Source organism: Neopelma chrysocephalum, unplaced genomic scaffold (assembly GCF_003984885.1).
Source record: "Neopelma chrysocephalum unplaced genomic scaffold, ASM398488v2 Primary Assembly neopelma1_59, whole genome shotgun sequence".
Classification (NCBI taxonomy): Eukaryota; Metazoa; Chordata; class Aves; order Passeriformes; family Pipridae; genus Neopelma; species Neopelma chrysocephalum.
This window is the reverse complement of record NW_020897714.1, coordinates 19,967,142-19,994,319: the sequence shown is the minus strand read 5'-3', so window position 1 is coordinate 19,994,319 and position 27,178 is coordinate 19,967,142. Positions and strand designations below refer to the sequence as shown.

The 27,178-nt window shown below is 41.8% G+C and overlaps 1 protein-coding gene and 2 long non-coding RNA genes across 5 annotated transcripts in view; 1 reads left to right on the top strand and 2 right to left on the bottom strand.

Annotated features, from left to right (window-relative positions):
* The window catches only part of LOC113966251, a 121,906-nt gene extending 113,160 nt beyond the window's left edge, over positions 1-8,746 (bottom strand). Inside the window, exons 1-2 of the long non-coding RNA XR_003533751.1 lie at positions 8,512-8,746; positions 8,223-8,356 (exon numbers count right to left, since the gene is read on the bottom strand). This is a non-coding gene — a long non-coding RNA (uncharacterized LOC113966251). The remainder of the gene's footprint in view (positions 1-8,222; positions 8,357-8,511) is intronic.
* ISX (intestine specific homeobox) lies at positions 502-26,486 on the top strand. The gene is made up of 5 exons (XM_027680699.1): positions 502-673; positions 8,187-8,429; positions 20,224-20,375; positions 24,556-24,672; positions 25,344-26,486. Exons 1-5 carry the CDS (start codon positions 502-504, stop codon positions 25,578-25,580), a joined length of 921 nt encoding a protein of 306 aa, XP_027536500.1. The 3' UTR covers positions 25,581-26,486.
* LOC113966252 lies at positions 17,617-27,178 on the bottom strand. Of its 3 annotated transcripts, XR_003533753.1 has the most exons (4): positions 27,125-27,178; positions 24,546-24,768; positions 22,245-22,418; positions 17,617-17,987 (listed from the first exon to the last, which is right to left on the bottom strand). It is a non-coding gene; the product is annotated as an uncharacterized LOC113966252 (long non-coding RNA). The 3 variants fall into 3 exon arrangements; XR_003533752.1 differs by lacking the exon at positions 27,125-27,178 and having other exon boundaries at positions 24,546-25,458; XR_003533754.1 differs by lacking the exon at positions 27,125-27,178 and having other exon boundaries at positions 22,245-22,338; positions 24,546-25,458.

Genomic DNA, 27,178 nt, shown 5'->3' with positions numbered 1-27,178 from the left:
TTATTTCTTAACTTTATCATGGTACAAATCCAGTGGGCTTTTTGCAGGTTTCAGCTTGAAAGCATAAAAGGAAGATAACTGCCCCACAGACAGGATTTACCAACAAGAAGCAACCCTTCCCAGGGCATTTTTAACCTGGGTCTGCAAGGAGCACACTTCCTCCTGGAATGGCCACGTGATTGTTCAGAGCTCCGTAAATCTGAGTGGCAGGGGGAATGCTTGGCAGTAGGTGGGGTTGGTAAGACTTTTAACCCCCACTTCTAATGCTGTCTTCCCCAGACACAGGAGTGCAGGTCTTGGTTCCGGCCTGATTAGCAGAGGGGAGCAGGCGTGTGTGCTTACTTGTGGGTCGCCTTTGTCTCTCCCCCGAGTGCTCTGGCAGGTCACCCGGGCATGGGTGGGGAGAGACAAGCACCATCCCAGCTGCATGTTCCTCAGGGTGCTCCGAGAGCCAGGAGAGCAGGAGAGGACTCTCTGCCCCACGGCCACTTTGGCAGGAATATGATGGACCCCCGGGTGTGTGCTGGACAGGGGAAGCCCAGCCTGTCCTTTTCCATTGAGGAAATCTTAAAGAAACCTTCTGCCAGCACTGTCCTAAGCAGTGAAACCAGGAAGAGAAGGAACTACACTGAGAGATCTCCATCCCTAAAAGCAGGGTCACCACTGGCTGTTGGTAAGTACCAGTTATAACACTTAATGAAAATTCTCCTTCTTACAAACCTCTAGAGCTGTCACATTTGATTATGTGGAATTTTTATTCTTTAGTTTTTGTAGGAATCTAGTATTTCCTTAATCAGGTACAAATCATTCATTACATATACAGAAATAATATTTAAAAAATAATTTGCTTTCAACCTCACAGTAGACTGGGCTCCATGGTTTTGTGCATTGTAAAGCCCCACTGTCATTGGAGAGGTGAGTATGCAACCTGAACAGCTATTGCAGGTGGCTGTCTTCAATAACAGTGAGAAGTACCTATTGTGAACAAATACAACATCCTCGTGTCTTTCCCTTTAAGAAACAATACTCATGTTATTAAAAAAAATAGACAAATAAATGCCAGTCATAAGTAAGGACAGGTATTCAAATTCAGGAAACTAGCCTAAAACTGCTGAAACTTAATGGAATTTTTGGAGTTTCACTTATATCAAGAGTTGACTGTTTTCTGGAATTACAGCCAAATCTCATATCAGCACCCTCTTTTGATAAATCTGACCACTCATCTCAAGCAGGAGAAATGGTCTGTAAGGGTAATGGTAGCTAAGCAGTTTTAGAACTCAGTTGCTGGAATAAGAAAAGAGGAAGTAGATATGTTTAATCATTTCTGCTTATCATCATGGACACTAGGTTCTTTCATGAACTAAATAAAAGCAGCTAGCAGAAAACTTTCATGACTTTGATCTGAGCAAAGCAGCAACTGCATTAGCCTTTTTGACTTCAGTTTTTGCAGTTTAGCTACATTGGCCTTGAGTGAAATAGTCAACAAGAGAGATAGTCTCTTTTTTTCCTTAAACAAAGACCGATGCCCAACATTTTCTGGATTTAATATTTCTTCTTCTTTTTTAATCTGCATCTTCCATGAAAAGGATATGTTTTATGTATACAAACACATCCACTTAACTGAAAAATGACCTGTAGTTTCGACAGAAAATTTTCACTCACCTCTCACTCAACTGCTTTCAACAAAGCTAAATGCTACACTTTATTTTCTGTAATATGGGTCTTTTCATGGCTCAGCACCCCATTTCCCAGGACACTGAATGAACCACCCATTAGTAAGGGAGAGAGTCTTTTTCCAAAAACCTGGCAGTCCAACTAACCATTGTCTATTCGCATAGTTTCATCTCCTTTTATGTCTAAACTGGATACTGACCTGGACTGGAAAGCAAACAAGACCTAAGGGGGGGAGGAAAGTACTCACTAGTGTAACATTAGTCACCAGTTGGACTAGAGCTCCCTAACACTGCTATGCTTTGCACAAGATTTTTTGTTCATCTCTGACACAGGATAACTTCACTTACTCTGTACAGACTTGTCTCTTGACCATGGGACAGTCAGCCCACCACACATCTCACAGCTGGGGAAGCCCCAGGCATTGGGGCTGAGTATCTGACTGCTGCCTTTGTGCCAGTAGCTGCAGCTTTCCATGGAAACCTATGTATGGGGAAAAGGGATAGCATGCTGCTGATTTTTCACAGAACCACAGGGTAATTGAGGTTGGATGGAACCTCTCAAGGTCATCTGAGGTACAGCCTCCTGCTTAAAGAAAGGGCTGTTTCAAAGATAGACAAGATTGTTGAAGGCCAGGGCAAGTGTTGCTTGGCTGTTTCACAACTGGTACTGTTGGAGAACTAGAGTGCTCAGAGGTTTCCTAAAGCTGCCTTTAGAGACTGGAACTGGACCACTGGTCCTGATACAAGCAAGAGCTTGGTAGTTTGTAGGAGTGGACAAGGACAAGCTGATGCTGGTACAAATACAGTGGGGCTTGTGTGCCAAAGGAACACAGGTGCCACATCATGAAAGGGGAGAAATGCTGGTGTGAGCTCTAGGAGTGAGGTTTTGTGAGCTGAAAGTCCTTTCTTGAGGGCCCACAGCAGCCACTTTGTGCCACTGGATCCAAAGTGAGACGGATAACACCACTGAAAACTAAGTCAGTGCTTGTTCATAACACGGACCATAGAATTGCATTTTAAGTACATGAGACTCTTCTCTGGGAATAGAGAAGCACGGCAGAGACAGGACCTTTTTATATGAAGTCTGTTTCAGGATCAATATATTGAAGCCCAGTTTCACTCCGTGTCTTGGCTAAGCGCACCGCTCCAAGCACGAGGTCTGTGACAAATCTGTATGTGGGACATGGTAGGTTCCTAGGATTGTATTACTGCCTTCCAGTGCAGCCTCAACCCAAATTGCTCTACCTGAGCATACAGTCAGTTTTTCACCTTGAAAGCAATGTAAGCAGAACTGCCAGGCCTTGCCTTTAACTTTGCTTCATCACCTAGACAGAGAGAGACTTAGCTGTACCAAGGGAATATAATGACTCTTCTCACCCCTGCTAGAAAGCAAGGTTAGATTAAAATACTTAAGACAATGCTAAATGTTAACTAATGAGAACAGTATACACACTTGAAGATTCACTTGACTGTTACTGGAGGTGAGAAAACAGGAAAGATGTAGAAATCTTCAAAAATGTTGTACTTTGCTTTTGCAATTGATCAAGGATGTTTAAAAAAAGAAAATGAATGAGAAACTTTTTCACTGTTTGTTTCTTACTAACATCAAAGAGATACCTAAGCTTATTACCCTTTGCTTTCCGAACAGAAATGTGATTTATTCAGGTACGTTTTATTTATTTCAAAAGTGCAATACCCTATGCTGTTCATCTAGGGATAATTTCCGTATTTCATCTAAGTTGTTTAACTTCATGCCATATAACAATGACATTAAACAACTTGTGTAAATAGTCAGCCATATCTAGTATGCCTCAGTGCTGGCCAAGGTCAGGGAACTGAAATGAGCTAGGGAATTTGTTGGAAATTCCAGATGGGACGCAAGTTCAGCTGCTTTCTCATAAGAGTTCAGTTGCAGCAAAGAAGGAAGTACTAAAGGTCAGGGTTGAGTTATATCTTACTATGGATTTTAAGAACATTTCCCACATCCCCTGTGGTATGTATCTGTACAAAGCCATGATCTATATGAGAGGAAGGAAGAGCCATATGGCATATGAGATCTGTATGGCATTACATACATACTCATGGCTACTGTAAGTTAAATACTGAGGCCGAAGAATCATCATCTGATGTAGACAGACTACTTACCAAGATCACACCTGAAGTCTAAATCTAGCCATCATGAGCCAAGGAGATGGGTAGGATCAGAGAAACAGAAGATGCAGAATGTCAGAAATGGTTGGACTCAGTGGTCTAATGTTCAGACTCATTGATCTCAGAGGCCTTTTCCAACCTATGATTCCAAATGAGGGGCATAGACAAAGCTTCCCAAGGAAACACATGGATGCTGGACCAGATGATTTCTAGAAGTTGCATCTAACTTAAACTATTCTATGAGTCTCTGGCAAAAAGGATGTTGTGATGCACAGTGCCAGCCTCTCATAGGAAGCTGGGGCAGGACTTGATCATATATGAGGAGATCTCTGGGCCTGACTTTTAAGTTCACATTTTTTGTGAGTGTAATTCCAGTGGGATTTGGAGTAAGGAGTGTGCAGTCTTCTCTGAAGCATTTGGCTTCCCAGTTGCAGTATTAGACATTGGGGAGTTCACTATACAAGCACAACTATTGGACAACCTGGAGCTCCAGTTGTTGAAGCCTACTGAAATCTTTGAAAGACTCTTACCAAGTTAAAAAAGCAAATAATGAACAAGGAGACATTTTAGTATGCAGTCTATGCTTTTCCTCTCATACTTTTTTCAGAATACCTAGAAGGGGTAACCATGGCCTTTGCAAGGGACCCAAATAAACACCTAGCATGGGCTGATCTCCTCCCTAGTGCCAACTCTTTCATCTAAAACAGAGAAGAATATCAGGTTTATTTCAGAAAAAAATCATTCTTCTGAAATTCCTAGGAACATGATTTCAATGTACTTGAAAGTACATCTGAAATGATGTTTCTATCAGTGAGGTTTCACCTGCAGGAGGTCCTTTATCAAGTCAGGGAGAGCTTGGGATAAGGAATTAACAGTAAAAGCAGTAACAGATACAGTAATTTTGTTATTCTGCCTGTGTTATGCTCCATTATGTTAAAGATATGCAAATTAATAGGAATACAACCATTGCTTCAGACACAAATGTCAATATTGTGGTTGTTCACTTTTAGCAGTACTCTACCCAGCTTTATCACAAAAGAGGAAACAAACTGAAGGAGTCTAACTGAACAGATACCACCTGGCCAATACCACTAAATTATCCCACCTATTCTAAGGAAAAACAATACACCGGATACACCTGGGTAAAAAAAAAAAAAAGCGAGGCTTAAATGGAACTTATGTCATCTGAAATAACCTACTGCTTCCAAAGTGAAACCCTGCTATCCTCCCTGAAATTTTCCATCCTTTTCTATACAACTGAAAGTCAAGCCAAAGAGACCATTTTGAGCCACAAGTCAAAGTCATTTCTATGTGTGACAGCAACAAATATCTCACGTTGTGCTAGGCTGAAATGTTATTGCCATCCCTGGAAAAACAAAACAAAACAAAGCTGCATTCCCTGAGGGAAGTTTTACCCCATGCCAGTTCATGGTTATTTTTCAGAGCTCCCTGCCTAAAGAGCCACAACTTCCAACAATCTCCTTGGTTGGTCAGGACAACAAGCACCAGAGAAGGTTGTAATGAAAATGTGATTAGACCTTAGGGATCCTAACTCTCAGCTATGTGCTTTAAACTCTGTAATATCTACCTTTAATCTTATCCTCCAGAAAACTTCCTTGGTTTATTCAGCCTCTCTTTAAGGTTCTTGCTATTCTAATTTGCTTCTTCAGTCTCAAACAACAGATTGTTCAACTCCTTTTCACCAACTCACAAAGACATTGGCATCTTCCCATCTACCTATAACTGTTTTCCATTCTCTTCCTGTTCTCCCTACTTCGGTCTGTAATTACTCTGTCCATGCCCATACATAAGTTATACTCTTACCCCTCTCACTGGGGTATGTGAGCATCTCAGAGAAAAATTTTGGGGAGGGAAGTTGTATATGAAGGATGAAGACACGTGAAAAGTCTTCTATAATTAAGAAAATGATAATGTCATTCTTAGAAAGCTTTAATAACTCCCCATAAGAACACCTTGCTTGCATACCCTTACATTTTGCATTATTGCAGGATATAAGCATCATCCATTCTGTAACATATTAATTTTCACAGCATCACATTTAGCAAAGGAACGCAAGTAGTCCTTAATTTAGGGATGGGGTACTGAGATAGAAATCCTGGGTGCTAAGAACCTATGCCAACACTATCCTCTGAGTTCTTGAGCAAATCATTTAACCCCAGCCCCATGCTTGTGATCACTCCCAGGTCTATCCTTCTCCTTTATCCCACAAATATCGGTCAAAACCTGTTTTCTCACCAGAAAACTCAAAGTTAGTTGATACTAATGGAATTAAATTAATCCCATTTTGCACAATATGCCTCAAACACAGAGGTGGACCTCATACCAGGTTTTTAAGGTCTACATGTCTGGACATACGTAATTGCGTTTAGAAGGTTACTCAAAGATTGGTGATGATTTGAATAGATAACATTTTAACAACCATCCTGTATTTACATGAGTCTTGGCTAATTTTCAGAGCTCTTATAACTTCATATCAGTGTCAATCCTCTATAAAATTCCTATTGTGTGGGCTTTTACTGAGGGCAGAATTGGAATTGGGTGCTTTGTCTCCAGGTGTTATATTTATCATTGATCCAAAGCTGGTTACAAATAGAACTTGTTATTGCTCAGAAAATTAACTTCTGACGAGTCTAAAAAGTTGGCATTGGCTTTGCCAATGCCAGATATGACAATTTAAATATATAAAATGTATCTGTAAAATGTATATTAAAAAGTGAAGTTTCTTCCAGTACTACCTGTAATGGTTCACATCTGCTGCCATTTAGATATGAGAGGGGAGAGGGGACCAGCCACAAGTGCCACAAACCCCAGAGCGTAGATGTGTGTGACTGCTCAGGAGTGCAGTCCTTTATAGCATCAAGATTTTAATGTTCTTTGGCAGTAATAACAGACAAACCTGTACTGTCACAATTGCTTCAGGGTCATGCAAACCATGGAACTAAAATTCCCCAATAGGTATGTTATGTTTATGTGTTGCCTCTTAGTCTGCCTTTCCAAGCAAAGAAATTCAGGCATGGAGGAAAACTAGAGCAAATTCTAGTTTTGCCATTAAAGCAGCATAGACACAGTTGTCTTGTCTCTGAAGAGTCAAGCCTAAGCCTTGATTGCAACTACCAAAGGCAGCACATAAAGCATTCATCATTGGGGTTTATGGCAAGGCTTTAATATAGAAAAGAAGGAGGGTGGAGAGTGGGAGTATTTGATATACCTCTCTTGGGATGCCAACAGCCACAGACAGTCACTACCTTGAACCACAAAGCTTCCCAGCATTTTGTATTTCACTGCATGGCTTTGCAAGGTCCATTTACAAGGAAGAGTAAGAACTCATACCATATTCATGAGGGCAGAAAACTAATTTGGAAGATCTTTGAGGTGCCCCTGCTACACACTGAGATAGTGCTGTAAGGCAACACCGTGGCTGAAGAAAGATTGTGGCTTCTGTGACCAATTTCCTAACCACTTAGGGTCAGGTGTCCTAGCACATGTCATCACTGGTTCCTGCTGAGGTTACCTTAGAGATTGTTTATAACATCCATGCTCAAATCTAAGCTAACATTACAGCTGCACTTCATGAAAATGGGCTGATATGTACTTCTGTTGTTTGTCCTGTCAACAAGAGTGTGCAGGTGCTTTCATGAAGATGAGTTGGCTGCCAGTACCTTCCCAGATATCACCAGTGTCGCCCGTCACAAAGGTAGATGGGAAATGGTGAGAGCCTGGGCAAAGGCTGCCTTTAGAATCGTCCAATGCCTAAATCAGAGCAGCAGGCAGCCCAGATGGAGAAGAACGGACAGATGGACCTGATTCGAGGAAGACACTGACCTTTATCCTATTCATTGGCCCATTTTCCTATAGGGTAGATGCACTTACAGGGAGATTTAAGGAAGGACCATATTTTTAAAAGCATTTGGCATCCAGCAAATTTCACAGCAATCTTGCCCTCAGATTTTCAGAGCAGCTTCATATCTACTGTATTTCTGAGTTCTTCAGAGCAGGCAACCACTAATTTGGATACTGTCAGAGAAGCTGAAGTTTCTTGATCATTTGGTCACGTCTCCTTATTTCTACAGTCCTTTTTTAAAAATCTCCCACAAGGACCATCGAAAGTTTTAAGGTGGAAGGAAGCAGAGAACAGGCTAGATTTGGTGGTCAAATTCACCAGGATCCTGTCCCTGTAATGTGGGGTAATCTTGGCATTGATGCGCAGAAGGATTAAGGCCATTTTAAATATGATTGGGTTAGAATGGTACAGTATCTAGGCCACTTTCTTCACACGAACTAGAAGCTGCACTGAACGGTGGTTGCTTTACTCAAAGCTGTCTTGTGCTTTGTCCTTCACAGATTCCAGCAGCAGGAGTCAGTTAGAACATGACTTACCTTCAGCCAAAATGCTTCTCTCCACCACATGTGCTACACCCATTGCCAGAGCAAAGAGAGTGCAGGCAACTCACTGCAGAAGACCTAGAGACAGCCCAGTGTCCCTTCTGGGTGAGGACATAGGACGTGAACACCTGGAAGGCAAAAGAAAACACGAAGAAGAGGAAGAGCAGCTGTGCGATTTCCCGGTGGACCATCCACTTCATGGTGAGTGCCTCTATATCCAAACTTTCTCTTAGAGTATCCAAAAACCACACCTGTTATCTTACAATTATGTACATGGCAATACCTAGCAACAGACATCACAGAACTTTTCCACTGGCTGACTCACAGTAGATGGCCATAGCTCCTGGATGAGTCACGGGGATGGTAACTCTTCACTCTTGCCATCAAAAACCTGGAGACCCACCCTTTGAGCTAAAGATCTAGCTCAGGCCTGCCAGCCCTACCAATGTTAGTGATAGGGACTGCTTTGGGTGTTTATCGCCCTCCTGCTTGGGGTGGCAATCTATTGAGTTACTATGTTGGGCAGCCTTACTCCCAGGGTTGTGCAACACCCGTTTGCTGGTAAATGTGCATTGCACAATGTAGGGAGAGCGGCTGCTGAATGTGCCTAATCAGCTCAATGTGTTCTGTACACCTTGGACCCACTGTACGGGTGATGGAGAGGTCATCAGCAAGCATACAGGCAAACTGTTTATGTGCATAGATCTGGCAGGATGTGTCAACAAACAGCAATCTTTCAGCCAAAGCACTAGACAGTACAAATAGCCTTTTCCAATACGATGCACAGAGATTTTAGGCTAAGCAGGATACATGGTATCTGAACAAGACAAGTTGCTAACATTCAGACAGCAATTTATTAGTAACATGTGACAAAAATTGCTAAAAGTTCTTTGAGTTTGAGGAAAGGTAAATACAGATGTTTATACCACATACACTCCAGAAAACAGGTTTTCAGTAGCAGCAGAAAAGTATTTCCTGCACAATTTGTTATTATTTACTCCAGAAAAAAAAAAGGAGTTTCATTTAAGTCAATTGAAAACTACTAATGGGCTCATGTTACCACAGATGAGGGGTTACTCATCTGGCTTCCTGGAGATCCACACATCATCCCTGCTCCATACTCTGCAAGCTGGCAGTGGAAACAACTCTTTCTGTGAAATACATTTGAAAGAAAAGCTTTGTTTCTGCTGTTGCTGCTAAGGTATACATGAGTCTTGTGACAAGCTGCTGTCACCTCCTCCTCCTGCACAAGGCAGCCATCAATCTTGATGCGGAGAGAAGCCTTGTAAGATAACTGGATATTTTAGCCTCCCTCTGCCTTGTAAGCTGCACACAGCTGATGGCAGCAGGGCAAAATCCTGTTGCCTCCTCACAGAAGAGCCAGGGCTGTATGTATCTGACACTCAGAGTTGCCTCTGAGTATAAAAATACCATATTTCATGTGTGAGGGAGTCCCCAGCCACAAGTATCACACCAGAGCTGGGAGGTGGCTGTCCCAGCTTGGCACTTAGCCTCATTGACCAGCACCATGGTCTGTATCAACCTCATCAGTAAAGCAGGGGAGGAAGTATGTAATTATCTGCACAAAACTGAGCCAAGATGAGCAGACCCTTTCAATGACAACTTATATTTCAAAGGCATTTTAAACAAAATCCATCTGTTCCCTGGAGGCTGTGGGGTTTTGAAACCAAGCAGAGGTTTAATGATCTGCCATTTTCTAGGCTACTGGTTCCCGCAGTTATCGAGCCTTTGATAGAAACTGGCTGATGAAGGAGGGACGATCCTAAAGAACTGGATTGGCATTTTCCCCGCAGTGCACAAACAATGATGTTTCGGATCCTGTTCATGCACTGTGTCATTCTTAGCAGAGAGCTGGAGGCCTGGTTTTAATGCTGGTCTTTATAACATCTTGAGCTTCAACCTTCTTCTTCCACTTTACATTAGGGGAAAATGCTGGTGGATCTTTTTCTCTTGCCCCTGGCTGTGGCTGGTGTCACCTTTCCTTGATGAAATCAGCAGCAGTACCTGCAGGAAGGGTAAAACCGCATCATCCCTGGAAGCAGTCTCTAATCCTCACAGCTCAAGCTGATAGCAAATTAACTTCTCTTTACACGTCTATCGACTCTGGGGTGTTTCAGAGTACATTTGGCATGGTAGCTAGAGATTGGTTACGGGTCCTCTGACAAGACACCTGCGCAGTGCCAAATGCCCATAGCATATGCCATGGAAGTGTCCCTAGGATCTCCCTCACAACCACACGGAGGATGCCCACAACCACCCAGGGGAACGGCACCAACCTCAGCAGCAGGAGACCTTCCTGATGTGAAAGACATCAGAAGCCCTTGGCGGGATGCTCCCTCACCTCCCTCTCTCAGCCCACCTCTATCTATATAAAACACCTACATCATTTGTGAGGAAGGGCACTGGGTTCCGTCTAGGCATACACATCTGTTTAATTGTCAGGGTACAGAAAAAATCAGGAACACTATACAATCACCTTGGAGGCAGGAGGGCTGGACTTTGGTGATTTTTTGGATAGGGTGAGAAAAGTGAGAAGGAGGCTATGACAGTAGCCCCCTTCATGGGCAGGTGGTCTGAGATAACGAGAGCACCCTGTGACCCAGAGCATGAATTTGGAGCATATTTCCAGGAAACCCTGTATCAATGAAGTGTCCCTAAAAATCTGGTTTTCCCACAAAAATGGCTTCTGCCACTAAGCGGTTTAGAAATGCAGTGTCATTTAAGCTAAATAGATTTATGCCCTTATCACAAACCATTTGCAGGGAGCAATGCCTCTTGTACTTTGAACTTAGAGACTGCATTGTAAGCAAAAAAAAAGAGAAGAGCTCTCATATACTAGAGACATGCTGACAGTGGCATTTGATTTTGCTAAGCCCTCATTTGAATTTGGGAACCTTCATCCTCAATGTGGGGTGTTTTCACCTGCATGGCTTTCTTCATGAACAGCTCAGCAGAACCTTTTCAGAAAACCTGGATTCTTGGGAAACAGCATTGATAAAACCCGTTTTAGAAGGAGATCATTCTAAAGGAGGCCTTTGAGCATCAGTACAGACTCTACTTGGGCCAGCTCTCTGTGAGATGAGTAATTGCAGCCACTTTGGTATGTGCAACCACCATTGCTGCTAAAGCAGGGCAAACTCTTGTGGCGGTCGCTCAGCATCTCAACAGTATGTAAACACCCAAATCCTGAGCTCCCACTTTCCTTTTAATTAGTTCTCTTTTTTCACTCTGATGTCCTTGGGACTTGACCAATTCACAACAGTCAAGCACTGGAATCTGAGAAAACAACATATCCCCATGCCTGCCTGACCTGTGGCAGCTCCTGATGGAGACTGCCATGTACAAGATCTCAGCCTAGTTCAAATCCTTACACACAATTATTTTGCAATGTCTTTTACACAAACTGGGTCTGATTGTATACATTTGTGTGTGTGTGTGTGTGCAATGTAAATATTTACTTTCAAAGGCAATGGGTCAGTGTGCCCAACATTGCACATGGGTAATGATTCCAGTCTTCTGCTCAAGCAAGAGAACAATCAGTGCTGTGGAGAAGCCAGATAGCAGCATCACTTTAAGACGCTGGTGGTTATCTAGTCTTGTGGGATACCTTCTCTGAGCAATAATTCAAGGACAGGATAGATTATGCTTCAATAAACAGAACTAGCTCCTAATTCCACCAGAAACTGAGGGGTTCTGGCTGTGAAGCCTAGGTGGTTCAGGGACTCATGTTATTTCCTGCAGCTCATGTCTTCATTATTCGCTGTAAAGGAGGCTGCCATAGTGAGTCAACATCACCTAAATATTTCCAGAGTGAAAATCCTCTGCACCATGCTGACTGGGAGCTCAGGGATCTTTTTATTAATCTAATTGTTTTATTATTATGGTAGCATCTGTGATCCCAAAGCATAGTGACAAATTCCGATGGCAATTGTCATAAAGACAATGGAAAGCATAGAGATAATGTCAGTTCTGGAGAAATTCCAGTGTAAATCATGTTCCCTCTGTACTAATGCCAGTTGCAGACATCTTTAGCTTAGTGTTCACGTTTTCTCTGAAGTCATAAATTCACTTGTACTGTTCATTTGCGGACAATATGGTAAAATCCATGTACCCCTGTGAAACAGCATGGTTTATCTCTCACGAAACAGCCTTTTCCCCAATATGCTGACTTATCTTAATGCACTTTTGAAACACCCAAGAGACAATGAAACACTGTATAATCACAGTCCCAGATAAATATCAGCTGCCCAGAATATGCCAATGGGACTGTGAGAAAGGGCACAAGCATCCCACTGTCCTGCAGAACAAAAAGAAGCATTCTAAATGAAAAGGAAAAGCAGGAGGAAAAAAAATGAATGCCAAATGTATAGTTTGGCTGCCATTAGCTGTCTTACCAGTCTTTTGTTTATCTGTGTGAATAGTCCCTGCAGCCCTGTGTCTCTGAAGTGCAGTGTTCCTCTATATACATTTAGAAATGCCCCAGACCATTGACCTTGTTTTGGTGGGCTTACCTGAGGCATTGTTGAAGGGTGGTCCTTTTTTTTTCTCCCTCTTTGAAGACTGACTGTTTATAAGGACACCCTGGATATTAAATGAAAGGCACAAAACCTGAATCCTTTTCTCCTGCCCTTCAAACATAAAAGTCTCACTGATACAAGTAAGCACTGAATAAAGCAAAGCTGTCAGCAGTTGGGGGACTATCATAAATTTAATTTGTGTTGTTTCTTCATGGTTTTGGGGGTTGGACTTTTATTTAGTTAAAGCAAATATTAGCATTCAATGCTTTCCTCAAGCAGTCTCTTCTTTTCTGGGAATTTTGAATCCAAAGGGTACCTTATACAGGACTCAGAGGTTAATTTGTTCCTGCTGGTCAAATCTGTGTAACGTGACCACTTGTAAAGTTGATGGCACATCTTGATAAGTTTATTTCAAAGGTCTTAATGAGTACTTGGCATCGCATAAATTGTCCTAGAACTTTTCATTATGTCCCCGGGATATGCTACTTTTAATTATTGTTCTTTGAAATTGAGGGCAGATGTTTTACTTACTGTATTAGCAAGGCCTTTATGTTTAAAGGGGAAACAGCAGAAACTACATACCAAAATAATGATGGAGTTATGCTTTCTTGGAGGACAGACTCTGAGGCAGGGATGTAAATAAGCATGCCTGATTGATATCTAGATGTCTGCAGGTACAAAGAACCCTGAAGAGCAGGAATAAAGTAGAAAACAGGCTGTCTGTGAAACCTGCAATAAGCTCAGCTTTCTCCCTGATCAAATGGCTGGTTTTTCACAGAAGTGTTGGACTAGACAGTGTGGAAAGAGTGTTGGGGAACCTGTTTTCCTTGTTGAGAACCATTATTGGTTTAGGCTGGCCACTTCTTTTAAGATGAAGTTTCACTATGGTTAAACATTCACTGAAAGCACATTTCAAGTTTGAGATTTAGCAGAATGGGGAACGTACACATTTATGTACCCCAAATCTACTTTGGCCTGAAGGAGTTCATGAAGGTGCAGGCTCTTCAGCGTAGGCACAGACCTGATGGTTGGACTCAAGAATCTTAGAGGTCTTTTCCAACCCTAACAATTCTATGATTCTCTGATATTCGAGTGATGGAAACTGACACACACCCCTGTCAGCTGAGGCCCCTCGAACCATGGCCTGCGCACTTCATTTTTCAGATGTTCTGCTGACCACTGGCCATGCCAGAGTTATGCATAACACCATTTCAGACAGCAGCACTTGTAAACACTGCCATCACTTTGCTGGCAGATGAGAAAGGTTAAATTCACCAGGGGCTGAGGCTGATGGTGAGCACAATCCTCCACAACAAACTGTTCGCATGAATGGTTTCATACATACTGTCTGCTCCTTGCCAACTCCTCTGACAAGTAGACTAAGAAACTCCCTTGGCCACCACTGTTCAGCTTGCCTAAACAGGTTTTCGGCCTGATATTTTTGACATTGCTGCTCACACTACCTGAAGTCTGTACCTCTCTGCATTTCAGTCTTGCTGTCAAGTGATTAAGGCACTGCTCTCAATACCAAGGTGGAAGCAACTTTCTGTCGAGGAGTTGCGGACTGAAGGGAGGAAGTCAAGACTTTAAAAGTTCAAGTTGTGCTTCTCTGTCTTAATTTTGGCAATGCCTGAACAGTCAGCAGCTGGGTGCTAAATGCTGCGTTTCACTAGCAGGAGGCTTTATCTGGAGCACATTGTACCTATCCAATTAGGATCAGTCTTGCTGGCAACGCTAGTGCTTCTCAACAAAGGCTGAAAAACCACTTTAATAAAGATTAGCCACACTGCAATACTCCCAGCTAAATATTGCAGCACAAGCTCTTTTGAAAGCCATAAGCCACCTCTTTAACTAGGAGAGGGAATACCATGGGCACATCTCTGTGCATAACATTTTGTCCTGATACCATCAGTACCGTGTAATAACCCTTTGATAGAGTTGCAACTGTGTTTTTTTTCTGTGGGGCTGTCTGTCGTGGGCAGAAGGTCACCACAAGATAACCACATTCACAAAAGCCACAGGAAGGAACTAGCTTGGAGACCCATATATCTAATTGAAGAGAAGAGTGAGGAACATCTTTTTAAAAGGCAAGAAGGAGAAAACAAAATTTAACCAGATACAATGAGGCTCTTTTGCAACACACCTGAATTTGCTTCTGAGAAACAAGCGATACAGTCAACTTTGTTACACAGACAAAAATGTATTTTTGAGGATGTGTAGCTAAAGCCACTTGCTTGCTTATGTAACTGCTTTCTCCTTGTCAAAGAAGAAACAAAATCTTTGGATCTGGCTATCCCATACCGTGAGAGTGTGCCTGTCCAGAAATGACAAATAGGATTGAAGCAGTTTTCACCCATCTGATTTACCTCCTCCAAAGCAAATATGTGCCAGCATTAAATTCCAGCCTTTCTCCTGGGTTTTTAATTCCTTATCCCTCCAGTGTATGCACCTGTGTAATGAGACCAAGTAGGCTCGAAACAGTCTTAGCCTGCTAAAGGGGTAAGTGCAAATGGGGAATGCAACTGCAGAGATCTCCCTGAGATAACATTTTTCTAGCTGGTTCAGATATGCAGGGCAGCTGAGAAACAGCAGTGCAAGGTGTACCATAGGCTATTTGCCTACTACAAATGATAGCCCAGAAGAAATTTGCCCCAAGTATGGTATTGTTGCAGCTGCACAACTTCTACTTAGCAAACTGTGAATGTTAGTAGACATGTACAAGCATTCAGTATTCAGTATTCAGTATTGATTTGTTCGTACTTCTAATATCTTGAAACTGTGTTATACAGGACAGTGAAAATAAGCCATTATATGCTAAGCTAAAACTGTGTATATAAGCAATTGCAAATCAGACTCTTTGAGCTGTGCACAGTATTAAAGACTTAAACTCCCTTACTGTTTTAGGGAATAAATGATGGGGTGGCTTTACCCTACATGGGTATTTGTAGGTCAGAGATTACATAAAAGGAAGTTGGGTGAAACCTCTGGAGGCCACCTTGTCCAACCCCAAATCTATGCAGAGCCAGCTTAAATCAGATTGTTTAGGCCTTTGTCTGGTCAACTTTAGAATATCTCCAAGGACTGAGACATCACAGCTTCTCCAGGCCCATGTCAGACTACCTTCATGATGAAAACATTTTTTTCCTATTCTGTAATCAGAATTTTCTTTGCTGCAACTTGTAGCCATTGACCTCATCCTTCCACTCTGCACCTTCAAGATGAATCTCTGTTTCTACAAAGTTCAAATGTCCCAACTTGCTCCGAGTCTGACCTAATAACAAAGCAGATCTGCAGAGGACAAATGAGCCTACTACTGAATTTAAAGGAGCTATACTGCTTTATCAGCTTGGAGAATCTGGCCCTTCCAATGTCAACAGCAAGGCAATGTATAGACAGCTGTATCTCTAAGCATCTGAAAAGGCTGACATATTTAGCTGCCTGGTATTTTCAGGCTTGGCTTCAGCAGTCAGCTAACCTGCAAATGACTTTCACAGAGCATAAAAGCACACTTGAATATCCCCAGCTTTTACATAAAAAATAGCTCAGGAAACTCAGACAGAGTCTTATTTCCCCAGAGACTCTATAGCCACATTTGAAAAGCCAATGTTACACTTCCAACACTTTCTAGTCTTATATCTTCCACCCACATTCTTTATTAGACTGTAATTCTGAATGCTGTTGTTTGCTATGGGATCTCTAAGCTAAGGTCCCAAGGCAAAGGGAAGTATCACAGCTACAGTCAGAGAAAGTATCATCTTGCAAGAGTAGACGTTAACACAGAGTCCCAGATTTTTTTTATTTCTTAATAGTTTAAAAAAAAATAAAAATAGAATGATTACTTATAGAAAAAATGCACTTTTCTAGATTTCCTACTGGCAAAAGCTTTGACTAATTCACAGGATTTTATTTTGTTAGCAATTTAATTTCATTTCTAGTTGAAATCATAGCTGTCCTTCAGTCTCTACTGGCCCATAACTGACCTCATGTTACTGTATTTCGTTCAATCTGATGAATTTTGGCTTTGAAAAGTCTAGTTTCAGTAGGATTGACACTTCTGAGCACTGTGTAGACTCTTCCCTTATGTAAGAGTCTTGTCTGTAAGACAGTTCACCTTTCAAGAAGGAAAAATGTGAAGGATATCAGAGTGAACTGATAGTGAATTTCTTTTGCCCATCACCAAGTTATCTGAGTCATTTTCACACCAAAGAAACTGATTTGAGACACCAGAAATTCATGAGCCAGTTCTCTCTCAAGCCATGCTCTCTAATCCTGGATGCTTCTTAGATGGTAGTGGCACAGAATACAGTAAGCCATTATCCGACAGATGCCTTGCCCATCCCATTTCCAGCAGCTGAAAATACTGTGTGGTTCAAGGCAATGGATCTGTCTCTCAAGTACCATAAGGTGTCCCAGCTCAGCTAAAAGTTGCTTCCCAAATCTACACCAGCTGTGCACAGCCTTTGCCTTCTCATTCTCATGTACTCTTTGCAGCAAAGATTTTGCGGCTCCTTCTAAACTCATGATCTTCACTACTGAGTTTAGTCCACACCTGAGCCCTGCAGAAATGGTATAACATTGTTTGTGACAACTGATTTCTTGAATTTGTCTAGGTCGATTAATCCAATAAACTCTGTACCAAGTGTCCTGCCTAAGACAAGAACTAATGGCTGCTGTTTGCATGGTGCCTATCACAATGAGGTCTGACCCAGCTAGTCTTTGGCATTTACTTCAATCTCATCATGGTTCAGTTCAGTCACCCCAATTCTTTTAACCAAGTCTGCTTAATGTATGAGACAGAAGGGACTAAATCATTATTTTTTGTATTCTGATAGAATACTAAAATACACCTTTTTATTATTACTTGATGTGACATCTTATGGTTTAAAATGTAGACAGTTTCTTTCTTGCTTTGCAGAGTCATGAAATTATAATCCAGTTCATTAATCTAGTGGGGGGGGGTAATTTTTTTCTAATTCAGAAACTTCCAGGTTTGTTCTCTTTCTTCCGAAGGCTTTCTGGTTGCTAGAAGGTACACAGGCTGCCTGGGCATACAAAACCTGGCAGGATAAGAACCCTGCCAGCATCCCAGATATTTTTGTACGCTTGGGACCACAGGGACAAGGAGCTTGGTCACAATTTGAGCTTGGATTTCTTGCTTCACTCTGGAAATGCTGGAGATAGACTGCAGCTTCTCCCAGATTTGTAGAGCCAGTCTTCTACCCTGGATAGAGGCAGGAACTCAGCTCAGTGTTCGGAGAGACATACAGGACATCTCAGGGAGGCATCAAATTTCTGAGACTGTGACAAGGTTAGGGTAAACTTTACTGGTTGTGGGGATCTACTACATGAATTGCCCTGTAGTAGAGCAGTGTAGATACCATAAATCGTATTGATACAAATACGGCAGAGAGATTCACTACTGTATGATAGAACATAATATGCTTGACAAAATACCATCTTGGTACTCAATCTTGCCTCTCTGGAGTATCTCCCTGGAGGATATGGAGGCCAGTCCCCACATAGATGTGTGAGGTGAAAATCTTCCAGACAAGAAACACCATTATGAGCCATGAACCCTATCATATCTACAGGGGATGTAGTGTTCTGAGATTCATACTGTCAGCACTGATATTTCCCTTTATTGGATGTAGCAATAAACCCCCTTACAGACATCTTTTGGAAAGGTTGAAGTAGATGTAATCAGGGCTTCTTAGGAGACAGTGCCCATTCATACCTTCAGTATAAACACACAAAAATATTTCTCATTTCAAAGCTCTGCTCCAGTAGTGCCAGCAAGATTCAATGTAAATAACATTTTTCTCTGGGGGCTGAAGCAAGTGCTGCAGTTTAGTGAGTAGTATTTTGATAGTCTGGTGGAAAGCCTAATGACATGGATTTAACTGTGTTGGACATCAGCTTTATTAGGCTGTTTCTGAGACAAGGTAGTATTGACAGTGTTTATGATAAATGACACTCCTCGGTTATTCTTGCATGACTGATTTCCTTTCAAAGTACCCAAAAGTTTTAGAAATGATGAAATATTCGTAGTGGTATCATGTCCCAGACTCTTTCCTGCCAAGTCAATGGACAGAATTTTTATTCCTCATTTTCTGTGTTAACAGAGTCACAATGAGGTTTTGATTAGAGATGAAAAATGCCATTTTCTGGTTGGCACAGGGCCCAATTTATATTGGCCAAGGCATTTAGTTACCTTTTCACAGTTTTAGCCCTCAAAAGGAAAAGCGTATGCTAATAGATGAACAAAAAGGGAGGAAAAAAAAGCACAAAGTTTCTTTGAAGGACTGCTGTTTTACTGTTCCCATTAGGAAGGGTGTGCATCTAGTTACATAGTATGAATTGGTAGTTGTCATCAGACCACGGAAGACCAAAAGCACTTATTCAAAGCAGTCATTTTTTTGAGCAACAAGGTTTCATTGACAATTGCTTCAGGTCACTGAACAGCAAACTCATCATAGCCACTAATGATATCAGAATTTTTATGCTCCTATCAGGCTGCAGTTTTCCAAGCTCAGTAGAAGAAACCCTGTGACTCACTGCACTTGGAGCATGGCTTTTTGTGCTGGTCGTTCAATGTCAGTTGGAAGATACTCCACTTGTGCATCAGAGAGGATTCCAGCCCTGGGACAAGACTGAACTCCACATTCTGCAAATCAGCTGCCTTAGAGCTCACTTCTGCTGCTCTTTTCCCCTCCTCCTTGAAAGACATCAGCCCTTCAGCATCATTTCAGAGCAACCTAGACCTTATTTTAACTTACACCAAGTGTCACACAGAGTTCATGAACTAAATAAAATACCTGGTGTAGGAGGGCATTTTCAAAACAGTATAGGAGTGCCGAGGGACGTCTTTAGCGTGGTCACCACAACAGGTGAAGGAATGGAGCAGTCTATGAGTCCCCTGAGGAATTCACAACACCCAAACTTCCCCATGGGTTTTAAGGCCTTGTTTTAAGGTTAAGTTATTAAGGTTAAGCTTGTTTAGAAAGTCCACACACCACAATGGTGCAGTCAGAAAAATACCTTTTCTTTATAACTGCAAAGTTAAACTGCTGGCTATCCCTACTGCTGAAGGAATGGTATGGGAAGAGAACAGTGGTCAGGCAGTCTGTAATGATTGACTTCCCTCCACAATATTCACACATTTTGGAAACTCTTTGATCTTGTTGGGAGGAGAAAATTCATCCAAATTTGTAGAGTGACAATGCAATAAAATAATACATCAGAGCTGGAGGAAAGCTTGGTAAGATCAGTATGACAGGAAAAGATAGGGATGGGTAATTGAGCACTGCAACCAGTTGCCCAGAGAGGCTGTGGAGTCTCCCTCACAGGAGATATTCAAGAACCATCAAAGTAATCCTGGCAATGTGCTCTTTGAATCTTCCTGTAGTCCTGTTAGTTTGTTCCTGTAAAAAGCAATACGCCTTTCTTTGTTTTCACAGTTGAGAGGAAAGGGAAACGAAGAATCCGGACAACGTTCACAGCTGAGCAGCTCCAGGAACTGGAGAGGATTTTCCAAGTGACTCACTACCCAGATGTCCATATTCGCAATCAACTGGCAGCAAAGATAAACCTCCCAGAAGCCAGAGTTCAGGTATATTGTGTCTCCTAAAGGCTATGTTCACTGCAGCAATTCATTATTCAGAGTACATTCTTAATAGCTTATGCCTGGGTGACAATGCTAATGAATTACGTGACCTCCCTCTTACCTTACAGACAAGGCCAGTATCACTGTTCTCCTTTTACAAATAGGTAAGAAGTATTTGTCACCCAGCTGTGACTAACCAAATGGGATTAATCAAAGGGTTAGCAGGAGCCCTAAGCATACTAAATGCATAGCAAATAGGAGTTACAGATGGTTATGAGCAACCTGTCGGACTCTGTAGTGACAGAGCGTCCATTTATGAAAATATTTATTAGTCATTTATCAACTGTTTACGGGCTAATATTCATCCAGTACAAACTGTCATCCACATCCATCTTCCACAGGGTCTCAAAAAATGTGAAAATAGCTGCCCAAATGAAAATGCTTTCTTTAGTGTTCTGTATTTTGGTATCACAGGCTATAAATGTCTCTGTTGTAATTTCAGTGCACAGAAGGTAATCCAGTTTCCCTCAGTTGTAATATAGTCTTGCTGACTGAGCTAAAAATTGACCCCAGATGTTTACTGCATATGAGATCTGCTACATTAAAATGTACATACCCCTGTGTATTGACATTTGATGTTGTTTATCAGGCACTATTGAGATGATTTTTGCACAAGGCAGTTTCTTGCCATAATCGTAGAATCATTGATGCACTTCTATGCACATATCCCACTCCAACAATCAAAGTTCAACAAGAAGCAGTTTATTGACTACGACATGCCTGAGGTTGTTGACTAACCATGATGATATTGCTTCATAGTTAGGTGACAGGGAGAATTGGAACTGCATAGCCACAATATGCCTACTAGCAATATCAATGCACCAACAATGCATTTCCAATGGCATAAGGCACGAGCTGGGCTACCAGGCAGTGCTCCCAACAGAACAACGAATCACAGGAAAGAACAGGGCACTTTTCTGTTTTAAAAAATTATTTATAATCTGTATGGGGAAAAACAAAAATGAGTTATTATGGGAAACATCAACCTGAAATGTAAATGAAGGAAGTAAAAAGTCCCCGACGTATGAATTGCAGATGACAAATAACCAATTCAGATAGGGTTACACATGACACAGGAAATTCTGTGTTTGACTTCATCTTAGCTGCTAAAGGGAAATCAGCTACAGAACTGAAAATTAACAGTAACTTAGGTGCAAGTTACAAGTTGTTATAATTTTGATTGATTGCATTTATCACCTATAAACCAAATAGCATGCTGAGAATTCACATGTGTTCTTGGTACTTTGAAATAATAGTTTTCGCAAAGCTAAAGCAATATAAGTCAAATCACCTCAGAAAGATAATTTAACTGGGGAAAAAAATGTGAACAACAATCAGGTAATCAAATAAAACATTTTATAACTGTGAAAAAGCTTGTGTCCTCCAACCAATAAAAAAGATATGACTGCTGTGAAACAGCTTAAGTGAATAGATGAAATTATATCACATGCAAGAGAAAATGAAGAATGCTGGATGAGTAAACATTAGAAACAAGAAATTAAAAAAAATGAATAAGCAAAGCAGGAGGATACAGGCCAAAGTTTTGGTCAGAAAAACTCTAGATCAAAAACTCAATAAAAGTCGATTAAGAACAAAAAAACAAACCCAAAAGTAATCAATTATATTGACCTGCTACTTTACCGAAACAGTAGGACTGTCAAGGATATGGCATAAATAGGAAAGATGCTGAGTCATAATTTCTGCTCTATCTTTGGAATTATGTCAGGTAAGGTGGCAACACTTTCCATAAGGACAATGTTGAACAGCAGCTGCTACAGACAGATAGTTGTAAATATAGACATCTAAGTGACTTACCTCCAGTAGTTCTTAAGAAGCTGCTTGAGAAGCACTTTGGATCATCAGTGTTAATATTAAATCAATCCTGGACCACAAGGGACATTCCAAGGGCCTTGAAGAAATGTAATGTTGTGTCAGTACTTAAAGGGTAAACAGGACAACTCGTCAGCCAAACACTGATTTTTTGCAAAACTGTGAGAAAGATGATATGAATCTCTGTTAATGAAGAGTACACTGGCTTATGGAAAAAAAGATGCTGCCAAAGTCATCTTTTTTGATGAGATTATTAGTGACAATTTTAAATTGAAAGAAGGTTGATTTAGGAAGATAAGGAAGACATTCTTTATGGTGAGATTGGCAAGACACTGGAATGGATTGCCCAGAGAAGTTGTGGGTGTCCCATCACTGGAAGTGTTCAAAGTCAGGTTGGATGGGGCTTTGAGCAACCTGGTCTAGTGAAAGATGTCCCTGCCCACAGCAGAGGGGTTGGAACTAGATCATCTTTTGAAGGTCCCTTCCAATTCAAACCAGTCTAGTGTTCTATGTTTCTATGTATTTGGTTTATTAAGGTAATTGATGTCACTGATGACATGGCACTGTGAAGACCTTGCCTTGGTCCTACAACCTGCGTGGATTAAGAAAACAGAGCAGATCAAACGGCATGTGCTAGTAGATGAAAAACTAGGTCTGCAACAGGTGTCCCATGGCAACATTTCAAAGGTGGTATGTCATAGGAACCATTTACTGACACAAAGGTGAATTTGAACTACATAATTAGTAAAACAAATGAAGGCCATTCCTACAACATGGGGCATACCACCCTCCCTCTGCACTCTATTTTAGTCCTTGTTTCCTTGGACAACCTGCTGACCACTTTGAGGGTAAATGAGTCTTTTGTGAAATCTCTGTCAGGATTAAAGAGGCATTTGCCCCTGGTGTGACTTTTGTGAACACACATGGGAATATTGTGCTCTATCTCAGTGCCATAGCTCAGGAACACTGGAAAAGTGGGCATTGAGAAACCATGTTAGGGATAAGTGTGTGGCAGAGCTGGTTGGGCAGAAGAGACCAGAAAACGACTGAAAGCTTTGCCTTTATTAAAAAAATGTAAGTCCATAAAGTGAGAATTTTATCCTGTGTGCAGACTTTAGAAGGAGCACTTCAGAGGCTGAATGTTGTCTTCAGTCCCCCATTTCCCTCAATCACTTTGTCAGTGTTAAGTGGTGCTATTCCACCACAAACCTCCTGCATGGTAGAAAGGGAATGGAGGAGTTCATGCAGACTAAGCAGTTCTCAAACACATGCAAACCCGGATAAATTAAACTGTCATTTCAGTGACCTCAGGTATTGCTAACTATCAGTAATACAGCAGAGGGCTCCTGACGATCCCATTACTTCCTGGGCAAGAGATGCAGAAATAATTGAGCTGTTCATTATTTGGTTTAAAATACATACATATTTATATCCAGTTGCATCTGATTTTGATCACTAACACTTTGTGTTCATGTGAACCAATTGCTTACATTCAAACAGCCAGTCCCTTAGCCAGATAGAAACTACAGTGGAAGTGGAATTCAACTTTTTACAACAGTGCAGCAAGGTGCATTACTGCCATTTCACAATAAATACATGCATATCTCTTCCAGAAGTCAGACTGGTCAAATCAGCTAATAGATGAAAGAAACTCCCCTGAGAAAATTATTTGTCTGTTTTTCAGGCCAAAGAGATGGCAGACAACATAGATTGCTGAGTGATCCCCTTGGGTCTTTTGCTTAGTTCCCTTATGTGAATTTCAAAATGCTACCAGCTAAATATAGGAAGAACCCTGTTACTGCATCTCCACTGGTGGCACATTTTTATTGCAGCCCAGCAAAGCATCCAGGTAGATCTTTTCTCAGTCTATTCATGTGGAAACAGTGCAAAATAGCCCTGTCATGCAACATATCACACCTCCTAGGGAAAACAGGGAAAACAGAATGTCATGGGCCTTGACTATTGCACAGCTTTGTCCACAGAAGGATCTGCTTTCCCAGAAGAGGCCTGTAAGAGCTGCAACAGTGTCTTTCCTTGATTAGAGTGATTCTAGATCTTCTGTGAGCTGTGGTAGAAAAGAGTCTGTCATGATAGTCCAGAGATCCCACATGCTATGCAGTGTGAAAGATGCTGTCAAACCCACTGTATTCCATTAGATTCAACCCCTGGTTCTGCTGAGCTGGATGTCAATGTTTTATGACAATCATTTAGAGAGTAGGGAAAGTAGTTGGCTGTGAGAAGTTTCTCCTTCATATTCTCCTAATTTCTGTGCCTTTTCTTTCTTACCTTTATCCAGATCTGGTTTCAGAATCAGCGAGCAAAGTGGAGGAAACATGAAAAATTTGGCAACTTTGGTGGCCTTCAGCATCTGACAGAAGTTGATTTCATTCCTGCTCCCAAGTCAGATTTCACAGTAAGTATTGAACATTATGTATAAAGCCACCGAGGGAGAGACAGCTATCCTTCATCAGGTAATCACTTCACATGAGACTATCCCAGAGAAGGAGGACTACAAAAAACAAAAATGGCAATATGATGACAAGAAATACCAGCAAATCTGGTCAAATAACACATTTCTTCATAATATTAAACCCGTTTTGTAAATATGCTATGAGGTGTCTCTTGCAGGGTAGTCCTTCCCCATTTTGCTTGTAAATCACTTCTCCTTAAATCATACTTTAATTCAAACTGTCTTTATCATCAGAAATTTCCTGAAGAGGAGAAAATAAGACATTTGCAGCCACAAAGCCATGTTTCTTAACAGATAGTATCTCTTTACAACATCCAGCCTTATTAGGCTGACCACCACTTTTTGCCCTTGACCCTTGCCATGTCCAGGACTATTAATATTATGTGGCTGGCACATAGGTTCTTTTCCTGACAGGAGCTTTTTCATGGCTAGAAAAAAGGGTATTTTGCCTTGTTCCCTGAGTGACAGCACACAACAGGGTTTTAGGAAGTCTATTCTTCTAAACTTTTCTTCTTAATTACTGAGCACCAGGGAAACAAATAAGGTTGACTGTAAATTGTATCTAAATAAAGTCCATATTGATTCACCTGAAACTACATTTTTATTCTTGAAAGGCTCGGAGCTTGATGCCAAGAAAGCTCTCTGCTTCCTTTCCTGCTATGGGATACTACTCACCGCTGCAAGGACAGCTGACAACTGCCTGGCTGCCCAGCACGTTCTCCTTCTCTCCTCACCACATGGAGCTGCTGCCCTTCCCAAAACCATACTTGGTCTTCAATGTCCTCCCCCCTTACGGCTCGTTACTACCCCACAAGTTGGAAAGGAGCAGGATCTGTGCCAGCTCCACATAGAGGAGGATGCGGGGGAGTGGGGGACTTTGGGGGCGTGCCTTCCTCCCCCATGTCCATTTTGGGGGGTGCCATTCCTCTCCCCGAACAAACCTGCTAGGATGATGGGTGGCTGTGGTGCAAGGTCAGCGTGCTGCAGGACTGCTACCAAAAGTTGCTGCAACCTAGAGAATGTGAGCAAGAGCCACCAAAGACCAGGAAGGAGCTCCTCATCTGCCTGAGGAGCAGCACGCTCCCTAGAAACCCAACCATTCAACTGAGCGCCTCTCCCCGGGAGGGCAGTGCACCAAACAGCCCTGCAAAAGGACTGGGGTTTTACTCAGCCATGAGACAACGTTGGATGACCCTATCACACTGATGATGGCTTGGGGAAGGAAAGATGCCTGTGATAAAGTGTGCACAGCCACAAGGTCCGGCCAAAAGGGCTTTTCTCTGCAGGTTTGGGTCGCTTTCCTCATACATTATGGTCCTCATGGACTGGAGATTGCAAAGAACATGTTTAGGTCAAAAATCAAACTTTCAAGATACTTTTTTTTTTTTCCAAGTAGTCAATGAGGGAGGAGGGTGGGTTTGATTTGCTGTCTGTGTTTTTGACTTGAATAAAAGGGCACAAGCACAATTTGAGCTGAAATATGACAGTCTGAGCTCTGGATTTGGTACTGTGAATCTCTGGGGGCAGGAGAATTCTTCAGCTGGTTAATTAAAATGCTTATGAAGAAGCCTCTCATTTTTTGACCTGAATTAAGAAAGCTCCAAAACCCCATCAGAAACAATAACAAAAAGAGACAGCCTGAGTTTAATCTGCTAGCTGTAATAGGATGATATGACCCCACAGTTTAGTTTAATTGTAGATAAATAATGAGATTGGCCTACCCACTTACAAAATGTCTCTATGCCTTATTATTTACATAATACTCATCTCCTTCCAGCATATGGTGCTTTTTTCTCCCCTGCTTATTCAGGGTCCAATCCTGCTTCAGCTAATACCTCTACTGACTTTCACAGGAGGCACCGTTGGAAAGTACTGGTTGCACCACCTTCTGTCTTGTGGCCGCAGCACAAACTGCACACTGACAGGGGAAGCTACTGAACAAAGTCATTAAAATGTAGTCTTCTTCCCAGAAATATCACTTTAAGGGTGGCCATTCACGACACATCCAAGAGAAAAGCAAATTGTGACCCAGTGGTCTGCTGGGCAGGCTGTCCTGTGCACGTGGGAGTGCAGGTGGGTTAATGCCTCTGAATGGATTGCTTACTTTGGAAATCCCTCCAGCCAGACTGCAGCTGTCAGGTCTAATGCCTTCCTATAGCCACTAATTGTTAGTTACATAGTGGGTCACAGCTTTCTTCTTGTCTGGATCGTACCAGCCTTCCAAGCACTTTAGGTTTGGAAGACCTGTAAGCTAGGAAGTAGCTGATCATTGCAGGGGAAAAGACAACTCCTATCCTGTATGAGTTTCATTTCTTCAGGCCACAACTGCTCAGCAGAACTCAGATATATTGTGTCCTTCCTTTTATAGGTCTTACGCAAGACCTTTTTCCCATACCTGCTTAGATCTGGACTATGTATCATCTTCATCCCTGTCATTTTATCTGTCATC